General features: G+C 38.8%; 1 protein-coding gene across 5 annotated transcripts in view; it reads right to left on the reverse strand.

Annotated features, from left to right (window-relative positions):
* Nucleotides 1-313: 313 nt before the first annotated feature.
* Nucleotides 314-23,505, reverse strand: part of NUDT22 (nudix hydrolase 22) — a 29,774-nt gene continuing 6,582 nt past the window's right edge. For 2 of the 5 annotated variants that reach the window (XM_069739460.1, XM_069739458.1), the window contains exons 2-6: nt 7,150-7,724; nt 6,464-6,571; nt 4,689-4,786; nt 4,505-4,598; nt 314-573 (exon numbers count right to left, since the gene is read on the reverse strand). In XM_069739460.1, the coding sequence (XP_069595561.1) occupies nt 448-573; nt 4,505-4,598; nt 4,689-4,786; nt 6,464-6,571; nt 7,150-7,719 (996 nt within the window). In that variant the 5' untranslated portion in view covers nt 7,720-7,724 and the 3' untranslated portion in view covers nt 314-447. Of the gene's footprint in view, nt 574-4,504; nt 4,599-4,688; nt 4,787-6,463; nt 6,572-7,149; nt 7,725-7,841; nt 7,967-23,505 lie in introns of those variants that run through there. The other 3 variants (XM_069739462.1, XM_069739459.1, XM_069739461.1) reach the window with 3 other exon arrangements.

Below are 23,505 nucleotides of genomic sequence, written 5' to 3' on the forward strand. Positions count from 1 at the left end.
ATTATGGATTGGATGATTTATTACACGTGCTCCATATATTCAGCTGTTATTTTATCAAATCATTATTATATATTTCAATAAAAATTCATTTTATTTATTAGTCTTTATTGCACAATATTTTTTATATGATCCTGGTTTAGTCTTTGTGCTTGACTTTCATTTTCTATACAAATTGTTCCATATTTGATAACTGGATTATACATTGAGTCAGATTCTCAACTTACATCTTTCGGTCACCCACATCCGATGTGCGATTTCAGCGTTGACGGATACATAAGTAAACATTCTTAAATCACCTCCAAAATATGCAAAATTATATTTAAAAAAACTAATTTATTACAAAACATAGCTAATATTCTACAATAACGTGTGCTTCTTTATATACAGCGAGTTCAGACCACTTCTACCTAGGAACAAAAATTATTTATGACATAGAGAACAATGCCGTCAGCGTATGTCCAGGAGTCCGGTCTCAGGCCTTTGCTCTCGTACCATGAGATACAGTTTTACACAACCTTTTGCCGAAGGACATAATTCTTTCCATATTTCTGAGTTTTCGATGGTCAGTAGATCCTAAAGAAAAAAAACAAAAAAAAAACCTTAAGTTTTGTCCTTGGCATAAGAAGGTGTCCCATAACTACTTTTTTACATGGTTGTTCACTTTTGGAGACAATTTTTGGGACTAAGGCGTCAATCAAATGTCCATGAATCACGAACGTGGTCTGTGTTTTTCACGGATAGACCACAAACCCATTATAGTCTATGGGGATGTTCATATCTCCGGAGACATGTCCTTTTCTGATAGTCGCAGATCAAAATTACCCTTACAGGTCTATGGGTTTGGAAAGAAAAAAAAAAAAAAAGCTAAATCACTGACAACACACTATCATCAGTGTACTGTCCATTTTAACAATACAGTGAATAGGAAAAGCTTTGATAATTTATAGATTTATTTTTTTTCATATGAGAAAACCACTGATGATAAAAATGGATTCAAACAAAACACTGATGAAAATCAGACCGGTTTGTTTTTTGGTACCAGAAAAAATAGCTGATGTTTGAAGAAGGACAAAAAAAGATATATTTGGGGCCAAAAAAAGTTTTTTTAAGATATATATATATATATATATATATATATATATATATATATATATATATATATATCTATATTATATATATATATATATATATATATATCTATATATATATATATATATATCTATATATATATCTATATCTATCTATCTATCTATATATATATATATATATATATATATATATATACACACACACACATACACACGCTCAGGGCTAAAACATTTTTGCAATTTGGCTTAAAAGTAAAATAAAAAAAATAAAATAAATTTATATATTTTTTTAGTACCATTCGCTTTCCATAACCTCTGTGTTGCACTGTCTATTGCTTGCTGCAGAATGAGCTAACTGAGAGTCTGACAATAGAGTTGCACCTCTTTTTTTTAATCAAATAGATTTTTTATTGATTTTATAAAATGCAATAAACATTTAACAATAACACATGTGTTTTTCAATCCCCCCCAGCATTAACCCCCCATTTACCCAACCCATCCCCCTTCATCCCCATCCCTCCCCCCTTTCCCACTTAGACAGCTCACGTCCTTCTTTTAACATGCCTTATAGCAGTGTATACTTTAGTATAATATTATGTCCTTCACTATGAATCTATAGACCATTATTTTATAGGTGAAACCTACTCGGGCCTATTTCCCCTTAATCTCCTTCCAACCCAATTCCAACCACGGCGTCCACAATTTGTCATACAAGGCCATTTTCCCTCTTTTCTGATATACTCCCTTTTCTAAGGCTATGACCTTCCCCACATATTTGATGTATTCTCCCCTCAAGGGAGGCCCCTCTTTCATCCAGTTCCGAGCCATGTATAACAGTCTAGCGATTACTATTTTCAATGTGTTATCTACAATTATCTCATCCACATATCCCAGCACGCAAACCACTGGTTCCCTTGGAATTACACATCTATACGCCCCTTCTATCCGGCTGAGAACCACTAACCAAAAAACAGTCATCCTCGGACACGACCAGAGCATGTGGAACATTCCAGCATTATCATTCCTACACCTGGGGCATTCCGAATCGGGTCTCCACCCAGCTCTATATAGAACATCCGTAGACCTATATACTCTGTGTATAACATAAAGCTGAGAGAGTCTATACGGCTCATTTATTGATAGCTTCGGTACCCATTCTAAAACAGATTCCCATGTTTCATCCTCCAAGCGACCCAACTCTCTTTCCCATTTCGCCCTCGCCCCAAACGGATATCCCAATAAGTAAGTATGGAGTAAGTCCTTATATAGGGAAGAGATAACACCCCTCGATGTTCCCGCACTGCAGATATATTCCAATACTAAAGGTACCTTCACACAACGATTTCGTTAACGATATCGTTGCTTTTTGTGACGTAGCAACGAAATCGTTATGCGTGACAGCGACCAACGATCAGGCCCCTGCTGGGAGATTGTTGGTCGCTGGGAATGATCAGGACCTTTTTTTGGTCGGTGATCACCCGCTGTCATCGCTGGATCGGCGTGTGTGATGCCGATCCAGCGATGTGTTCACTGGTAACCAGGGTAAACATCGGGTTACTAAGCGCAGTATTACGATATTTACCCTGGCTACCATTGTAAAAGTAAACCCCCCCCCCCAAAAAAAAAAAAAAAAAACAGTACATACTCACATTCCAATGTCTGTCACGTCCCCCGCCGTCACCTTCCCGCACTGACTGTGTCAGCGCCGGCCGGCCGTAAAGCAGAGCACAGCGGTGACGTCATCCCTGTGCTCTGCTTTACGGCCGGCCGGCGCTGAGTCAGTGCGGGAAGGTGACGGCGGGGGACGTGACAGACATCGGAATGTGAGTATGTACTGTTTTTTTTTTTACTTTTACAATGGTAACCAGGGTAAATATTGGGTTACTAAGCGCGGCCCTGCACTTAGTAACCCGATGTTTACACTGGTTACCCGGGGACTTCGGCATCGTTGAAGACAGTTTCAACGATGCCGAAGTCTTTCCCCTGATCGTTGGTCGCTGGAGAGAGCCGTCTGTGTGACAGCTCCCCAGCGACCACACAACGACTTACCAACGATCACGGCCAGGTCGTATCGCTGGTCATGATCGTTGGTAAGTCGTTTAGTGTAACGGTACCTTTAGTCACTTTGGATTTTGAGGCAATCCCCCCTATTCTGAGCCAAAAAGGCATGTCGAACTTTATTAATAACCCCCGGATGTCTCGCGGCCATACTCAGACTGCGGCTGGGAAAAGGGCTTCAACTCCCGTCGCTCTAAAATCTGATAGACATATCGTATCCCTTTAGCCTGCCATCCCGACATACATCCCATTGCCAGAAATTCTGGTAAATTATTATTAAACCATAGAGGAGGGAACCTGGTAAGACAAGTGACCCCACGAATATGTTTGACTCTTCCCCATATTTTATATATCAAAAGCAATGTTGGGTATATTTTCCCAAGCATCCCAAGGGAGCCATCCTCTAAACACTGTACCGCCGGACTGCTTTTGGCGATCTTTTCTATTAAGAGTTGTACCCCGTTGGCGGACGTCACCTGCTCCCAGCCCTTTAAATGTTGACATTGGGCCGCAAAGAAACATATCTCAGGATTAGGCAAGGCCAATCCCCCCGCGTCTTTGGGCCGCTGAAGCGTCTCCAACCTAATTCGTGGGTGCCGTCTCCCCCACACCAGACTTCTAAATAACGAGTTAATCAGTTTGAAATTCCCACGTGGTATCCAGATAGGCGAATTATGAAGAATATACAATATTTTAGGCATCAGAATCATTTTGATAAGGTTAACTCGACCCACAACAGACAAATGCAGCTTAGACCAAGCCCCTACCATAGCCTTAAGAGTTTCCAGTACCGGTGTCAGATCCTTATGCAAGTAATCGGCAAAGAGATTGATATCCCAAGATATTTGAATTGGTCTGCTATCTTAAGTCTACCCCCTTCCGTAGAGTCACCCAGCTCACCCCCCACATCATCCACCATGAATACAATTGATTTATTCCAGTTTATTTTTAGTCCTGATAGAGAGCCAAATCCCTCAATGAGCCGCATAGCATTGCTCAAATAGCAGTATATCGTCAGCGTAAAGCGCTATCTTTTCTTCTATCGACCCATATTTGAACCCTAAAACCTCGGTGGACTGTCGAATTTTGGCGGCCAACGGTTCCACGGCCAGAGCAAACAAAAGAGGGGAGAGCGGGCACCCCTGTCTCGTTCCCCTACGCAGCTGAATCAGAGTTGCACCTCTTATCCATTTCCAAACTCCGTGCAGTTGATTTATGACCACAAACGTCGGATACATGCATTTAAAATTAAAAAAAAGTCCCCAAATTCCACAATCATTTTAGCCCCTTTGCAACTATGCATCGTAAAGTTATGTCATAAGGGTGCAGAACTGAGCCGAACACACCCAGGTTCTTACCTCTTTTTCAAGAAAAATAATTTCTGTCGATTCATGAGCTTCTGGTCCGCCCTGCAAGTACCTCTCCTGCACCTCTGATGAAGTCAGACTGCACCTAAAAACAAGCAACGGCAATAGCATTCATTAGAGAGGAAAGAAAAAAAAACAAAAAAAAACCTATTATTTTCGTCCAAACTGTGCTCACTTGACATAGAATTCAGCACTAGGTCGTCCTGCGCTGGTGTGATTGCATGCAATGCCCAGGAGAAGAGGTTCACTAAGGGTAGACAGGGGTAGATTAACCTAAAAAATAAAAATATATCATATATAAATATATATATGCTTCATGAATATTTTATAGAAACGCATTAGATCTGTGTAATTCAGCTGCAACTAGGACAGCGGGTGCGACATACTGACACCTCCTGGTCACTGCACATACTGCAGGTCTATAGGAGATGAAAGGCAGCCTGGAATTTAAACATGGACGCCACAAGATCCTACGTCTGATGCTTCCATCTAGCACTTCCAGTACATACGCTCTTCAAAATTGTTAAGATAAGATCCACTAAAAAAAAAAAAAAAAAAAAAGCATTTCTTTTTAACCCTTTCCCACTGCAGCCAATTTTTACTTTTCATTTTATTTACTTTTTTTTTTCTCCCCTTCTTCCAAGATTCAGAACTTCTTTTTTGCAGGACAAGTTGCATTTTTGGATCACACTGTTCATTTACAAAATAAGGTACTGAAAAATGATATTCCAAGCGGTGAAAAAAAAAACACCACAATGACGCCATTTTTTTGTGCATTTTGTTTTTACAGCGTTCAGTTTGTGATAAAAAGAGACCGGTCAACACGATTCTTCAGGTCAGTGCATCTAAGGAGATACCAAACTTTTTTTTTTTTTCCAATAATTTAGTGGCTAAAAAAAATGTAAAATTTTGGTTTGTGTCTAACTTTTTTGTCGATGGAGTTGTGCGACGTCTTATTTTTGGAGTTGCATACTGATGTTTTTATTAGTACCATTTGGGAGTACATACAAAATATGGACTTCTTTGTCTTGCGTTTTTGGGTTTGGTGCAGTAACAAAAAACAACTGGTATTTTGATTCCCCCCTCCCCCCTCTTTACAGCGGTTACCTTATGGGTTAACTAGTTGGATCATTAATGTAGATCGGACTTATATAGATGCGTAATATTAAATAGGTTTGTTTTTTTTAAATTATCTTTTAATTTATGAAGTTCCAAACAGGGGGCAAATTCGAACTTTGATATTAAGACTGGTGCAAGGCTTTATGGGAGTACAGAGATAGTAGTGACATGGCTAACCATTGGCTCCTGAACAACGGCATCATCACCGCCATGGCTAACCATTGGCTCCTGAAACGGCATCATCACCGCCATGGCTAACCATTGTCTCCTGAAACAGGATCATCACCGCCATGGCTAACCATTGGCTCCTGAAACAGCATCATCACCGCCATGGCTAACCATTGGATCCTGAAACGGCATCATCACCGCCATGGCTAACCATTGTCTCCTGAAACAGGATCATCACCGCCATGGCTAACAATTGGCTCCTGATACAGCATCATCACCGCCAATGGCTAACCATTGGCTCCTGAAACGGCATCATCACCGCCATGGCCAACCATTGGCTCCTGAATCAGGATCATCACCGCCATGGCTAACCATTGGCTCCTGAATCAGGATAATCACCGCCATGGCCAACCATTGGCTCCTGAAACCGGAACATCACCCATGTGTGACGGAATGGTCGTGGACGTGATCTGTCCACTTAAAGTCACTGTTGGAGATTGATAGTGGGTAAACAGCAGCGATCAGGGCCAGTTCCGATCACTGCTGCTAGAGGCAGGTACCGGCTGTAGAACATTGTTTCATCATTAAATAGAAACAATTATAGATGATGGCGTCCAGTAACAGGAAGCATTAGACCCCGTACGGCTGGCATGAGACCCTCACCTCGTCCCGTATCTCGGCGAGAATGGATGAGAACAGCTCTCGAATGACTAATTCTGGTTGCAAAACTTCCAGGCTCAGCTCTTCCTCTGGAATATTCGGAGCCACAGCCTAAAATGGGGGACAGAAGTTGGGCGTTATACCTTTATCTCTTACATATACTTATATCCCACGTCACCTGATTACTACCAATGTCATCAACTCGCCGTCATACATGACCTTTCACATCAACTAGTTCTACCAGTCTGGACAAGTCTTCACCCCAACTAGTAGCTCAGCTTCTGATTCACTTCTCGACTGGCAAAACAATAACCCCCTGGAGGCAACCGAAATCATCACCTGTTCTTCAGCTGGCAATACACAATAAATGGCACTCGTGTGGCCGACAGCTATTCCACCAGATCCCCCAAACCTTTAGATGCTTGGCCGAGTGTGCATGTGTCCCGACTGGGAATAGGGGGTGTCCAACCCTGCGGGACACAGCTCTTTTCATGTGATAACTAAAGGATTGGGCATGTTGATTTCCAGCAGTCTGGTCAGGGAAAAGTCGGAACATCACCCTATACATTCGATGGTCAACTGGTCGCCCCAAAATCAGTGATGTTCCTTGATACAGCTCGGTTATCACTTACTCTTTTGCTATGGGGCAGAGGTTGAGAAATGTGACATTTTCTCCACATTTCTTTTACCTTAGGTTCAGGATGTCCTCCCGGTACATCGAGCTGGCCTGCTGCCTCTCCTACTCTATGGCTTCTTCTCAGCATCACAAAGCGCCCATCTTTACACTGAAGAGCGGCTCCTACACCAAGTGGCTGTGCCAAGTAAGCCTGCGTGTCCCCAAACTCTTGTCCTCCCTTCTCCTGCAGGGCACTCGCCTCGCCAGACCAGTTGGTACCAAGGAAGTCTCTGTAACACGTCAACGCCAGGTGTAGGGTCAACCCTCCCGGTTCATCCAGGGTGGCTTCACTTTCTCCTCCTTTCCTTCCGCCAGCTCTATTCATGTTCTCCTTTTTCTGCTCAGCTGCCTCTCTAGCTCCAGCCTCTCCATCAGGCAGGACAGAATGAAGCCTGAATTTGGCTCCGTTAAATACCCAAGGTTGCTTCCGCTGACGTTCTTCAAAGTCCGAGAGGATGCGTTCTTCCAATGGAGGAGGGAGACGGCGACGCTGATACAGAGGGGAGAGCTGAGCGTGAACTTTACGTTGAGGGATCCCCTTGGGGGTCGGACTGCAGTATAAGATGGAGATCTCGGGATCCATCTGTCCTGCAGAGAGAACATTAGGTCATTACCATTCAGTGCATCCGCTGTAGGATCATTCGTTTTTCTATGAAGCCCCCAATAGCTGCCATATATGTAAAGCATGATAATAGCAGATATTACCAGTGACGGTGTAGTATGGAGGGCTCCCGGCCGGCCGCCTCTAATGCACAGTGTTCAGTGCTGGAGCCGCGGTGATTATAAGGCATACCACTCCTGTTCTCTCACGTCACGGCGTCCCCGGGAATGTCACCCATCCAGTGTAGTTGTCTCGGCCCCACCTAGTGACTGACGCCTTACACAGCACAGGTGTCGTCACAGACCTCAGTATGAGGCTAGGTTCACATTACGCGGTTTTTTTTTAATGCAAATTTTCAGCTGCGTTTTACAGTACCAGCAAAGTCTATGAGATTTCAGAAATCTCATGCACACACCTTGGTTTTTTTGTCACCAGTATTTTGTGCTTTGCATGTTTTTTTTTTTTTTTTTTGCACAATAGAGCATGTCACTTCTTTCAGAATTTTTCACCCATTGAAATGAATGGGTGGTGAAAAAACGCTGAAAAAAAAAAACGCAGGCATCAGGTTTTGCTGCGTTTCTTGCGACAAATCCTGATTTTATAGAATAGGGCTTTTATTTTTCCAACTCTAAACTTTTTAAGCAGGCACAAGAGACAAATCTAGCATCCAAAAAAAAAAAGCGCAGAAAAAAACATGTTTTTTTTCAGCAGCTTCTTAAAAGAAATCAGGTTTTGCTGCAGAAAAAAAAAAAGCTGAAAAAACACATAGTGTGAACTTACCCTAAGGGTATGTGTAGACAATCAGTAAATTCTATGGGTTGGACGCTGTGTACTTGTGCAGCGTCCAGACGTTACAGAATAGTGGATGCCCTCTATGTGTCCACAGGTGCCCGCAATTCACCCGTGGAGACGGACGTGCGGCACATCTCTCCAGACCGCAGCAGGTCTATATCTTCTGGAGACGTGAGCCTCCGCAAGATAGATTTCACCCGTCCAATGTATAGGACGCGGTGATTCCGCACGGTTCAATGAACACATGTGGAATCACCTGTGTTCAATAGCCGGCAGCGCTGCAGACACAGCGGACATGTGCTGCCAGTTCCTGGTGGTCTGCACATACCTGAAGGGTCTAATCGCATTATAAAGGGAACTGTTATGTTGATGACAGTCTCTGACCTGCTGGCCGGATGTTATAGAGCAGGAGGAGCTGATCAGACTCATATCAGATTTGTGGGAAAAGATTCAGAAAAACTTGCATTTCTTGAAATCCCCAGTGTTTGCATGCATAGGAGTCCAATCAGCGGTCCTACTAGTGATTGACAGTCTTCCCTGCATAACTGTGCATTCAGAGATAGCTGTCAATCACCGAGTAGGACCGTCAGTCTTCCCTGCATAACTGTGCATTCAGAGATAGCTGTCAATCACCGAGTAGGACCGAGAGTCTTCCCTGTATAACTGTGCATTCAGAGATAGCTGTCAATCACTGAGTAGGACCGCCCACTGGACTCAATGTAACTTTCAGTGACTAAAAAAACTTATCCAAGAACAGTCGTGCCCAATGTGCTGTATCACATATATTAATTAGTGGCAGTGTGTGTCGTACGCCATATCACCGTGTAGAGGAGACGTCAGATGGGTGCAGCCATGATGTAGACACCGTGTGCACATACCAGGCACAGTAACGGAGCTGCCGCAGCACAGACTGGTTCCTACATGTATGTCACTTGACAAACAGTAATGTTTTTAATACCAGAGTTAGGACTGTCCCAACTACGGTCACCGTGATGAGGCGGGATGGCTTTAGCATTTTATCAAAAAACATGTTAACTGAGTACTGCATATTATTTTCATCCACGATGCTGTTTACTTATTTACTGCAGGGTATTTAATCTTTATGTTTCTGTCTGTGTTTTATATTTTGGTTCCCACATTATGTACATTGTGTTACATAAGACACCTAATACCAGGCCAGCAGCTGAAGGAACACTGCAGCTCTAATCCCACAGCTCAGTTCCTGGAGTGCCGGAGTTCACACCAATTAGTGCATATAAGTGAGGATTTGTTAGGAGGAAATTGCAAGTGTTCAACAATCCCACATGCTGAATACAATGTCTATTGAATTACTCGGTGTATAACAAGGTGTAGAATTTACCTCCACCAAAATAAATGGGTCACATGTATTCACAAGCCAGGCTATTCCTCTCTGCATCCCCAAAGCTGTGTTTCCCCGCACAGCAGAGCCCAGGTCGTCGGTTCTGCAGTTGCTTATTAACCTACCTTTGCCTGACATTGCCATCTCCGTGTGCGGTTCCACCATTACTCCCAAGCAACATGCCCGCTGTCTTGGGGTCATACTTGATTCCGAGCTTTCATTCACCCCCCACATCCGATCACTGGCTCACTCTTCTTATCTGCATCTCAAAAACATTTCTAGAATTCGCCCTTTTCTTACTTTCGACTCTGCAAAAACTCTAAGGGTATGTTTCCACGTGCAGGAAACGCTGCGTGTCTGACGCTGCATAGAGCCGCAGCGTCAGACACGCAGCGTCCAGATGTTACAGCATAGTGGAGGGGATTGAATGAAATCCCGTCTCCACTATGCGTGGTAACACGCACGCGGCGGCCCTGCGACTCCGGACATGCTGTGCGTCTTTTCAGATCGCAGCATGTCCGTATATCTTGCGGCGACGCTGCGTTGCCTCAAGATATAGCACAGGGCCCTATGGTGGGGAGCGATGATGCCGGATGTGTGCTGTGAACACATCCGGCATCATCGCGTCCCAGAAGGGGGCGGGGCTTAGCGCAGAGCGACAAAGCCGCTCCGACGATACCGCCGGCCATCCTGAACGTGGACACATACCCTTAAGGTGCCTTCACACTGAGCAACTTTAGAACGATAACGATAGCGATCCGTGACGTTGCAGCGTCCTGGATAACGATATCGTTGTGTTTGACACGCAGCAGCGATCAGGATCCCGCTGTGACATCGCTGGTCGGAGCTAGAAGTCCAGAACTTTATTTCGTCGCTGGATCACCCGCTGACATCGCTGAATTGGCGTGTGTGACGCCGATCCAGCGATGTGTTCACTTGTAACCAGGTTAAACATCGGGTTACTAAGCGCAGGGTCGCGCTTAGTAACCCGATGTTTACCCCGGTTACCATTGTAAATGTAAAAAAAAAAAAAAACACTACATAGTTACATTCCGGTGTCTGTCGCGTCCCCAGCCGTCAGATTCCCTGCACTGTGTCAGCGCCGGCCGTAAAGCACAGCGGTGACGTCACCGCTCTGCATTATGGCCGGCGCTGACACAGTGCGGGAAGGTGACGGCGAGGGACGCGACAGACACCGGAATATAAGTATGTAGTGTTTGTTTTTTTTTTACATTTACAATGGTAACCAGGGTAAACATCGGGTTACTAAGCGCGGCCCTGTGCTTAGTAACCCGATGTTTACCCTGGTTACCTGGGGACTTCGGCATTGTTGGTCGCTGGAGAGCTGTCTGTATGACAGCTCTCCAGCGACCACACAGCGACGAAACAGCGATCGGGATAGTTGTCTATATCGCTGCAGCGTCGCTTAATGTGACGGTACCTTTACACTATGGCTGGTCCGAATAACTAAAGCAATTGTTACCCTCCACCTCTCGTGTCTCCCCTTTTCCTCATAGTCTGTAAGCTTGCGAGCAGGGCCCTCATTCCTCCTGGTATCTATTTTGATCTGTGTTTTTGTTACGCTGTAATGTCTATTGTCTGTACAAGTCCCCTCTATAATTTGGAAAGCGCTGCGGAATATGTTGGCGCTATATAAATAAAATTATCATTATTATTATTATTGCTTGCACAGCTGATTGCCTGCAGCGCTTCTGCACGCTTACAGCTGTCACTCAATAGCTATCATCAAAAAAACCTCTATAGACCCAAGCCTGAACATGTACTATACAGTACTGACATCCTCTGATTTCCAGAAAGTAATGGCTGAATATTCTGCTGGGACGCCCACTGAATTTAATGTGCTGAGAAGGCTCAGAAATCTAATTTCCTCCTGCCTTGGATTATCACTTTTCATGTATCGCTCCGGGGTAAGAGCAAAACCAAGAGCAGTATCCTTCATGATGGCAGCCAGACTATACTACAGTATTAAGTAGTGGCATTTTTTTATTTTTTTTTCCCTGTAAATGTGATTGAGTCTGCTATGAAGACTCAGGACACAGTCTACAGATCTGTTCAGTATTAATTTCCATTTTTACATCTGTTTTGGAATCATAACAGAGTTAATAACAGAAAGAGTTACCGTACATTACAGAATTCATTCATGGGTCTTATTATCTGCTTATGTTTCGGATCCTTTGTGTCTATCTGCTTTTTTAGTGGAATCAAAAATCAGTCTGAACTTTTTTTTGTCCAATTAAAAAAAGACAGAACCCAACTGGGTCAGCCAGAGAGTTTTCCCAGGCGAGGTCGCTTCAAGGAAAAGTCGGCGTCTTTTGTTTCTGAAGCGTCTCCGCAGCCATTTCTCCATTAGAATCTTTTCCCTGTATGTGCATTAAGAGAGCAGCGGATTCTCAGAAGAATGAACACGTAACTTCTCAGCACCACGTCACAGTTTCTGAACCCTGCAGGGGCTAAAAGAAGTAATAAAAGGCTGAGAATGTGCACAGCAATGTCGTTCTTACATTGCTGTGTAGTATGTTGGTTTCTGCTCCAGATTTTTTAGCACTGCGAATGCTCAGGACGCTAGAAGTGTTGAGAAGCATCTAGTAAAAAAAAAATCCTTTACAAATAGAAAATAAAAGGCCACATTCAGTATTTTACATCAGTATTTGAAGCCAAAACCAGGAGTGGGTGATAAATACAGAAGTGGAGCATATGTTTCTATTATACTTTTCCTCTAATTGTTCCACTCCTGGTTTTGGCTTACAAATACTGATGTAAAATACTGAATATGTGAGATCAGACACGGATGTTGGGGATCATAATCTCTGTTCTAGTTTATTTCACAGATGTTGGATGGAATTGAGGTTGGGGCGCTGTGCGGTCAGTCGGTTTACCACCAAACTCCCCAAACCATGTCTTTATGAACCTATAGTCATGGAGAACAGAAAAGGGCCTTCCCCAAACTGTTCCCACAAAGTTTCAATTGTCAGAAATTAATTGAGTAAATAAGGCAGCACACTGCAGCGCTAGAACATACAAACTTGAAAAACGAAATTTGAACTGCATTACTGCACTAGAAATATGAAAAATGAGAGCGGTTAGCGCATAAAAATGGCCGTACCTCTATGAGGTAAGGCAAGTGTAGGACCTGGTATAAGAGAGATGCCGTAAAGGGGCTACCAGGTACTCATAAAATTGGCCATTTTTATGCGCTAAACGCTCTCATTTTTCATATTTCTAGTGCAGTAATGCAGTTCAAATTTCGTTTTTCAAATTTGTATGTTTTAGCGCTGCAGTGTGCTGCCCTATTTACTTAACTATATACGAGTTGGCGACTCTGGGTTCAGCACCTGTTCACACTGAGTCTATGTTTGGATGTGCCGGTCAGGTTTTTGAAACAATTGTCAGAAATGTCTTGTGCGGAAGCTGTAACTAAGAGGTTGAGGCCGACCCCTGAAAAACAATCCACAGTACTATACTCCATCAGTCAGTACAGGAAGTTCTGACATTTGCCATTATATGTTCCTGACTCTCTGCAAACACCTTTAGACCAAACTATTAAAAAAAATAAACAATGCAATTGTTTTTTTTCTCTGCATCCTGAGATGGCAAAACTCAATTAACTTAGAAACGTTAATAAATGTTTCCAGTGCAGTATACAATTCTTTGCAGACTGTATAAGATAGATAGATAGATAGATAGATAGATAGATAGATAGATAGATAGATAGATGCAGCACAGGCCAAAAGTTTGGACACACCATCTCTTTTAAAAATTTTTCTGTATTTTCATGACTATGAAACTTGTACATTCACACTGAAGCCATCAAAACTATGAATTAACACATGTGGGATTATATACTTAACAAAAAAGTGTGAAATAAATGAAATTATGTGTTATATTCTAGGTTCTTCAAAGTAGCCACCTTTTGCTTTGATGACTGCTTTGCACACTCTTGGCATTCTCTTGATGAGCTTCAAGAGGTAGTCACCGGGACTGGTTTTCACTAGGGTTGAGCGACTTTTACTTTTTTAGGGTAGTAGTGTATAATTCATATGATTCGTCAAACTCAATCTGACAGGTGCCCCGCCCCCTATCAAAGTGTATCAAAGTGTGTAACCCCTCCCCTCCCCTTGTTTGACGGCTGGTATCCAGCTGTCCCGCCTTGTTTGATTTCCCCTTTTGATATAGTTTAATATAGTTTAATTTGTTGTAGTTTTGATATTATTCCCGTATTTTGTGGAATAACACATGTTTATAATTATAGCCTAGTCGTGTATTTATTTTACACGTGGTTTATAACACCTTTTTCATTTGTTTTATAATAGATTTTATACGTATCCCCGAGTTTGATTCTGTAAGCTTTTGTTTTATTCACAGTGTATTCATATAGTGGAGAACTTAAAGCTGTTTATATGTGTCTCTACTGAACACTATGGTGAACATTAACTAAATGTTTATTTTCCCAAACAGAGAATCTGCTGTGGGTATTTGCAGTGTATTCATATAGTGGAGAACTTAAAGCTGTCTATTTGTTTTTGTAAATGGTGAACACTAACTAAATGGTGAACATTATCTAAATTAGGTTAACTGCGGTTCAGAGGTTCATAACACCTAGGTCAATTTATAGCACCTAGGTCAAGCAATTGTTGTTGTATTTGCGTACCCCATAAATGTTTATTCTCACAAACAGAAAAGTTATTGTGTCCTGAAGATGGCATCTGCGGTTATTTGTTTTTTGTATTAGCTTTCTCAGAAAACAGCTGTGTTATCTGAGGGTCAGATATTTTTGTACAAACTCATGCTGTTTGGTGATCTTTGTGAAGCAGAACTTTGTTTATAACACATTTGTACCTGTATTGTGCCTGAATTGATATTTGCTTTCTCTTTTTTGTGTCCTGAAGATGGCATCTGCAAAGTTATTTGTTACCTACTGAGGCCATTGCAAGTTGTGTTTATTCACATTGTAGCAGGTTTTATCCTTGTGGCTGCCTTATATACACAGAAGAGATATGCACCAATGTCACAACACAAGTTATAATATGACCCAATGTTACAACACAAGTAAGAAGCGGCGTGTTTTATACGAATAAAAACCAAAGACACGATATTGTAAAAAAAAAATTTAAAAGATTTATTTCTCACAATAAAACAGCATCTCAAAGACATTTCATTACTATAAAAATTCATACAGAATATAAAAAGTAAAAACATTAAAATAGTACAATGAACAATTACACTTCTTACAAAATAATTAATATAGCGTTACAAGGCGTGTACAGCATTTATCCAGTACATTCTTTACATCGTGAGCCACATGGTTTGCAGCATCGGTAGAGACCTTTTTTTAGGTAGCAGAGTTCCACGTGTGGTACCTAATGACGGGGAATGTAAAGATTGAATTGTACGGGGAACCGCCGCTAACTTCAGCGGTGTAGATACAGAGCGTGTCTCACTGTTGGTAATTTTTTTTTTTTTTTTTTTTTTTTTTTTTTTTTTTTTTTTTTTTTTTTTCAATTTTCTTTTTATTGAAGAAGAAGGAATCACAATTGAACAGGAATTGAAAAATAGCCAGAGGAAGTTTCAAACAACATTAGGTATCCAATGGGACAATACTGTTGGTAATTTTTAATTCATCTAAAAGCTTCCTAGTAGCGGGGTTACCCACAACTGTAGACGGCATATTTAGTTCGGCCATAGCCTGCATAAATGAATCCCAACCCGGTGGTAAATTTCTACTGTTCAGAGCATGACTCTGCGTTGTACTACGTACCAAATCCAGTAAGTTAGACCCTGGTATTACGGATCCTTTGAAAATAAATTCAGCATTATTATTCCATGCTGTGACATTTTTATTCTGCAGCAGCCTGTTTAGTAAAAATTCAGCATTCTTTTTATATCTTTGGTTTATATTATATTAGCTTTTTGTCATAGGTCAGGGATTTTTTTTTTTTTTTGCACTTTATTAATATGCGGTTATTAGTCATTTAGGACTTATGTTATCATGTTTTTTGCACTTTATTAATATGCGGTTATTAGTCATTTAGGACTTATGTTATCATGTTTTTGCACTTTATTAATATGCTGAACACATAGGTCAGGGATTTTTGCACTTTATTAATATGCGGGCCACATAGGTCAGTGATTTTTGCACTTTATTAATATGCAGGCCACATAGGTCAGTGATTTTTGCACTTTATTAACATACAACACACAAGAAATAGACATTTAGAACTTATTTATGTTATTATCTTTATGCACGTTGCCTGTGCTGTCTATAATTTGACTCTATCCTTGTTTTGTTGAAAATAACTGGACATACATAAGAAACCGGGCAATATATCTTTATAGAAATAACACTTCTGCACTCTTTGTGCATTTCTATCAGTTTTATTCATGCATTTATAACACACCATGTTTGATATTGGTAATTTGATTCTGGGAACACATTTTAAGTTACTTCTGCACATGTATTACTGTTTTTAGGCCATATAAATAGAAAATTATGTAGAAACCCAAAGTTTTGATAAGTGTATGAAAATACACCAATATTAACTATTTGTGCTATTTTAGGCGTAAATTTGTCCTATATGTATAGCAGTCAGGAGTTGGGGCGATGAAATATGTGTTACAAGCGTAGTGAATTGCAGATATATTCTACAGTGTATGTCATTTTGAGAAATGTGTGGCATAACCAATGTATACAGTAACAGGCGGAATGACTGAGTGTAATATTGCACTCAATACTGTGCAAAGGGTCTGAATACTTATGACCGTGTGATATTTCAGTTTTCTTTTTAATAAATTCGCAAAAAATCTACATTTCTGTTTTGTTCAGGCATGATGGCGTGCAGAGTGTACATTAATATATATATATATCTCAGAATGCAACTGAATAGTATTGCTAATTAGGCCATATAAATAGAAAATTATGTAGAAACCCAAAGTTTTGATAAGTGTATGAAAATACACCAATATTAACTATTTGTGCTATTTTAGGCGTAAATTTGTCCTATATGTATAGCAGTCAGGAGTTGGGGCGATGAAATATGTGTTACAAGTGTAGTGAATTGCAGATATATTCTACAGTGTATGTCATTTTGAGAAATGTGTGGCATAACTAATTACCTATTACGGCCACATTTCTATGCAGTGTATTTTAGAACCAGTGTTTCTGGCTGCAGACTGTAATGTGTAAGGTATTCTCATTTTTATATATTGTATTTTATAACACACCATGTCGTTTATATAATAATCACAGTTGTGTCTCTACAGGACAACGTGGCTTACAAAGACATTTCATTAATATAAGTGTGAAACTGACAGACAAGCACAGCTGTGTCTCTACAGGACATGCTGGTCACTAGACAGCCAGAGTTTCTGTGGGGGAGATATACTAACAGAGGTTCTGTTGACCCAATAAACCGGTGTAGAACGTACACAGAGAGCAACTTACAATATTTACTAAGGTAGCGGAAATGAGTTTACTGCAGTTATCAGAGCATTGTATTTTATTTGACAGCCACAAGTCACACAGGTCATGATGATAGTGTATCTGCAGCATGTTATTTGGAAATAAAGAAGCCTTTTTTGTATTCGCCCGCATTTTATATAAAATCTGCATAAAAAAATCTTCTTGGCTACACCAAAACACGTAAGAAACAAATGTATAACTTTTAGATCTACCGCATCCACAGATATTATTCCAGCGTTCTTTAATTCTACATTATTTTAGCACATATTAATTTCACAACTTTTATATGATATTTATAACACTCATTTTATATGAGTTTTCTAACACATTCTCACGGGAATATTATATATATATATTTTGTGTTTTGCGCAATTATTTGACACTGTAATTCGCATTTTATATAAAATATGCATAAAAAATCTTCACATTCTCACGGGAATATTATATATATATTTTGTGCTCTGCATCATTATTTGACACTGTAATTCGCATTTTATATAAAATCTGCATAAAAAATCTTCTTGGCTGCACCAAAACACGTAAGAAACAAATGTATAACTTTTAGCGCTGTCGCATCCGCAGATATTATTCCAGCGTTCTTTAATTCTATATTATTTTATCACATATTAATTTCACAACTTTTATATGATATTTATAACACATTCTCATTTATAAGGGATTTATAACACAATATTGTAAAATCATTTATTGGTTCGCGGCCTTACTAATATCCTTTGAAAATAAATTCAGCATTATTATTCCATGCTGTAACATTTCTATTCTGCAGCCTCCTGTTTAGTAAAAATTCAGCATTCTTTTTATATCTTTGGTTTATATTATATTAGCTTTTCGATAATCCCGGGAGTGCCATCTATCTAGCCCGAGTATTTTTGTTATCTCAAAAGGGTGTGACACAGTCCCATATATTATTCCAGCATTCTTTAATTCTACATTATTTTAGCACATATTAATTTCACAACTTTTATATGATATTTATAACACTCATTTTATATGAGTTTTCTAACACATTCTCACGGGGATATTATATATATATATATATATATATACTGTATATATTTTGTGTTATGCACCATTATTTGACACTGTAATTCGCATTTTATATGCCGCTGCTTTTTCTTGTTTTTGTGTAAAAATCTCTGGCAGACAGGCACAGCTGTATCTCTACAAGACATGCGGGACACACCAGAGACATTGGAAATTGGGGGTTATAATGACGAATTCAGAAAATAACCATTTTATATTGAATGACTAATGATTTCTATAGGCCTACTTTACTATGAAATTATGCATAAAAAATCTTCTTGGTTAACCCAAAACCGTAAGAAACAAACGCATAACTTTTAGCTCGAACACATCAGCATATATTATTACAGTTTTTTTGCTGAATTAAAAATTATACAGTTATTTCATATTTTTGGGGCTTCATGACAGGAGAAATTATTGATAGAAACCCAGAGTTTTGATACGTGTATGAAAATACACCAATATTAACTATTTGTGCTATTTTAGGCACAAATTTGGTCTATATGCATAACAGGCAGGAGTTGGGGCGAAGAAATATGTGTTACATGCGTAGTGAATTGCAAATATATTCTGAAGTGTATGGCATTTTGAGAAATGTGTAGCATAACCAATTACCTATCACGGTCACTAGATGGCAGAATATCATATTAATTATACATTGGGGTTTACTTTTGGAAGCTTATAAAGGCGGTGTGTATGTGCACAGGATGACTTATTTTGTTTTTATAGTCACTAATATCCATATTAAATGACTCTTTAGCTTTATGAGTAAGAGACAACATACAAATAGAATCCTTTTCCCTAGTAGTTTTATATTCTATGTCTGATATATTTCTACACAAAGCTACAAAACTATTTTGTAGTTTATAATGTATCACAGTAGTTTCATGTGAAGTTACATCTTAGGTTCTGTTCAGACTATTGTAATATCTATAGCTTAAAATAGAGCCAAATAGCTACTTTCAAACACGGACATACACCATTGATTTTCGTCACAAATGGATCCAATATATCTCGTGTCACGGTTTATTTTTACCGCGTTGCGGTTTAAAGTTATAAGCATTTAAATAATAATTTTCTCATTAGATATGTGACTCGCGATATTTATTTGCTTAGGTTAGATCATTTTCAGTTTAACAATACATTTTATCACAAAAATGACCTTATCTGGGGCCCTAGAAACAACATAGCAGCATTAGTAAGCCCCTTTCTTTTTACATTATCAAGAATCCTTGGGTTAAGATAACGTAAGTTTATATGCATAAAGCATTTAATATAGTGCACCAAACATGATATGGTTTTTGATTTCTATGAACTGTCGCGAACAAATCATATAAGGTTAAATATATGAATATTATTGAATATAATGTTTTACTATTGTTTACAGTATTTTATTTTCCGGGTGTTACTTTTGTTCATGTACTACTGGTTTCTTCCTCAGTTGTGATTTTTACCTTTTCTATATAAATATGGGTAAATGAATTGGCCATTATAGATTTATGGCGCTGTAAAGAGAGAGGAGAATTACAGAAAGGAGATGGCTGCAGGCAAACACACACACACAACAAACACACATAACATACAGAAAACACACAACACATACAACAAACATACATACACAACATACAGAACACACACACACACACAACACAGAACCCACACACCACAAACACACATAACATACAAAACACACACACAACACATACAACAAACATACATACACAACATACAGAACACACACACAACAAACACACATAACATACAAAACACGCACAACACATACAACACACACGACAAACATACACACACACACACACAACACACAGAACACATACAACACATGCATCACACACTTATTGAATATAATGTTTTACTATTGTTTACAGTATTTTATTTTCCGGGTGTTACTTTTGTTCATGTACTACTGGTTTCTTCCTCAGTTGTGATTTTTACCTTTTCTATATAAATATGGGTAAATGAATTGGCCATTATAGATTTATGGCGCTGTAAAGAGAGAGGAGAATTACAGAAAGGAGATGGCTGCAGGCAAACACACACACACAACAAACACACATAACATACAGAAAACACACAACACATACAACAAACATACATACACAACATACAGAACACACACACACACACAACACACAGAACACATACAACACATGCATCACACACAACACACATAGTGTATAGTGCGATTACATTTTAGACTGCGACAGTTCATAGAAATCAAAAACCATATCATGTTTGGTGCACTATATTAAATGCTTTATGCATATAAACTTACGTTATCTTAACCCAAGGATTCTTGATAATGTAAAAAGAAAGGGGCTTACTAATGCTGCTATGTTGTTTCTAGGGCCCCAGATAAGGTCATTTTTGTGATAAAATGTATTGTTAAACTGAAAATGATCTAACCTAAGCAAATAAATATCGCGAGTCACATATCTAATGAGAAAATTATTATTTAAATGCTTATAACTTTAAACCGCAACGCGGTAAAAATAAACCGTGACACGAGATATATTGGATCCATTTGTGACGAAAATCAATGGTGTATGTCCGTGTTTGAAAGTAGCTATTTGGCTCTATTTTAAGCTATAGATATTACAATAGTCTGAACAGAACCTAAGATGTAACTTCACATGAAACTACTGTGATACATTATAAACTACAAAATAGTTTTGTAGCTTTGTGTAGAAATATATCAGACATAGAATATAAAACTACTAGGGAAAAGGATTCTATTTGTATGTTGTCTCTTACTCATAAAGCTAAAGAGTCATTTAATATGGATATTAGTGACTATAAAAACAAAATAAGTCATCCTGTGCACATACACACCGCCTTTATAAGCTTCCAAAAGTAAACCCCAATGTATAATTAATATGATATTCTGCCATCTAGTGACCGTGATAGGTAATTGGTTATGCTACACATTTCTCAAAATGCCATACACTTCAGAATATATTTGCAATTCACTACGCATGTAACACATATTTCTTCGCCCCAACTCCTGCCTGTTATGCATATAGACCAAATTTGTGCCTAAAATAGCACAAATAGTTAATATTGGTGTATTTTCATACACGTATCAAAACTCTGGGTTTCTATCAATAATTTCTCCTGTCATGAAGCCCCAAAAATATGAAATAACTGTATAATTTTTAATTCAGCAAAAAAACTGTAATAATATATGCTGATGTGTTCGAGCTAAAAGTTATGCGTTTGTTTCTTACGGTTTTGGGTTAACCAAGAAGATTTTTTATGCATAATTTCATAGTAAAGTAGGCCTATAGAAATCATTAGTCATTCAATATAAAATGGTTATTTTCTGAATTCGTCATTATAACCCCCAATTTCCAATGTCTCTGGTGTGTCCCGCATGTCTTGTAGAGATACAGCTGTGCCTGTCTGCCAGAGATTTTTACACAAAAACAAGAAAAAGCAGCGGCATATAAAATGCGAATTACAGTGTCAAATAATGGTGCATAACACAAAATATATACAGTATATATATATATATATATATAATATCCCCGTGAGAATGTGTTAGAAAACTCATATAAAATGAGTGTTATAAATATCATATAAAAGTTGTGAAATTAATATGTGCTAAAATAATGTAGAATTAAAGAATGCTGGAATAATATATGGGACTGTGTCACACCCTTTTGAGATAACAAAAATACTCGGGCTAGATAGATGGCACTCCCGGGATTATCGAAAAGCTAATATAATATAAACCAAAGATATAAAAAGAATGCTGAATTTTTACTAAACAGGAGGCTGCAGAATAGAAATGTTACAGCATGGAATAATAATGCTGAATTTATTTTCAAAGGATATTAGTAAGGCCGCGAACCAATAAATGATTTTACAATATTGTGTTATAAATCCCTTATAAATGAGAATGTGTTATAAATATCATATAAAAGTTGTGAAATTAATATGTGATAAAATAATATAGAATTAAAGAACGCTGGAATAATATCTGCGGATGCGACAGCGCTAAAAGTTATACATTTGTTTCTTACGTGTTTTGGTGCAGCCAAGAAGATTTTTTATGCAGATTTTATATAAAATGCGAATTACAGTGTCAAATAATGATGCAGAGCACAAAATATATATATAATATTCCCGTGAGAATGTGAAGATTTTTTATGCATATTTTATATAAAATGCGAATTACAGTGTCAAATAATTGCGCAAAACACAAAATATATATATATAATATTCCCGTGAGAATGTGTTAGAAAACTCATATAAAATGAGTGTTATAAATATCATATAAAAGTTGTGAAATTAATATGTGCTAAAATAATGTAGAATTAAAGAACGCTGGAATAATATCTGTGGATGCGGTAGATCTAAAAGTTATACATTTGTTTCTTACGTGTTTTGGTGTAGCCAAGAAGATTTTTTTATGCAGATTTTATATAAAATGCGGGCGAATACAAAAAAGGCTTCTTTATTTCCAAATAACATGCTGCAGATACACTAGCATCATGACCTGTGTGACTTGTGGCTGTCAAATAAAATACAATGCTCTGATAACTGCAGTAAACTCATTTCCGCTACCTTAGTAAATATTGTAAGTTGCTCTCTGTGTACGTTCTACACCGGTTTATTGGGTCAACAGAACCTCTGTTAGTATATCTCCCCCACAGAAACTCTGGCTGTCTAGTGACCAGCATGTCCTGTAGAGACACAGCTGTGCTTGTCTGTCAGTTTCACACTTATATTAATGAAATGTCTTTGTAAGCCACGTTGTCCTGTAGAGACACAACTGTGATTATTATATAAACGACATGGTGTGTTATAAAATACAATATATAAAAATGAGAATACCTTACACATTACAGTCTGCAGCCAGAAACACTGGTTCTAAAATACACTGCATAGAAATGTGGCCGTAATAGGTAATTAGTTATGCCACACATTTCTCAAAATGACATACACTGTAGAATATATCTGCAATTCACTACACTTGTAACACATATTTCATCGCCCCAACTCCTGACTGCTATACATATAGGACAAATTTACGCCTAAAATAGCACAAATAGTTAATATTGGTGTATTTTCA

The sequence above is a fragment of the Ranitomeya imitator genome, chromosome 9 (genome assembly GCF_032444005.1).
Source record: "Ranitomeya imitator isolate aRanImi1 chromosome 9, aRanImi1.pri, whole genome shotgun sequence".
NCBI lineage: Eukaryota > Metazoa > Chordata > Amphibia > Anura > Dendrobatidae > Ranitomeya > Ranitomeya imitator.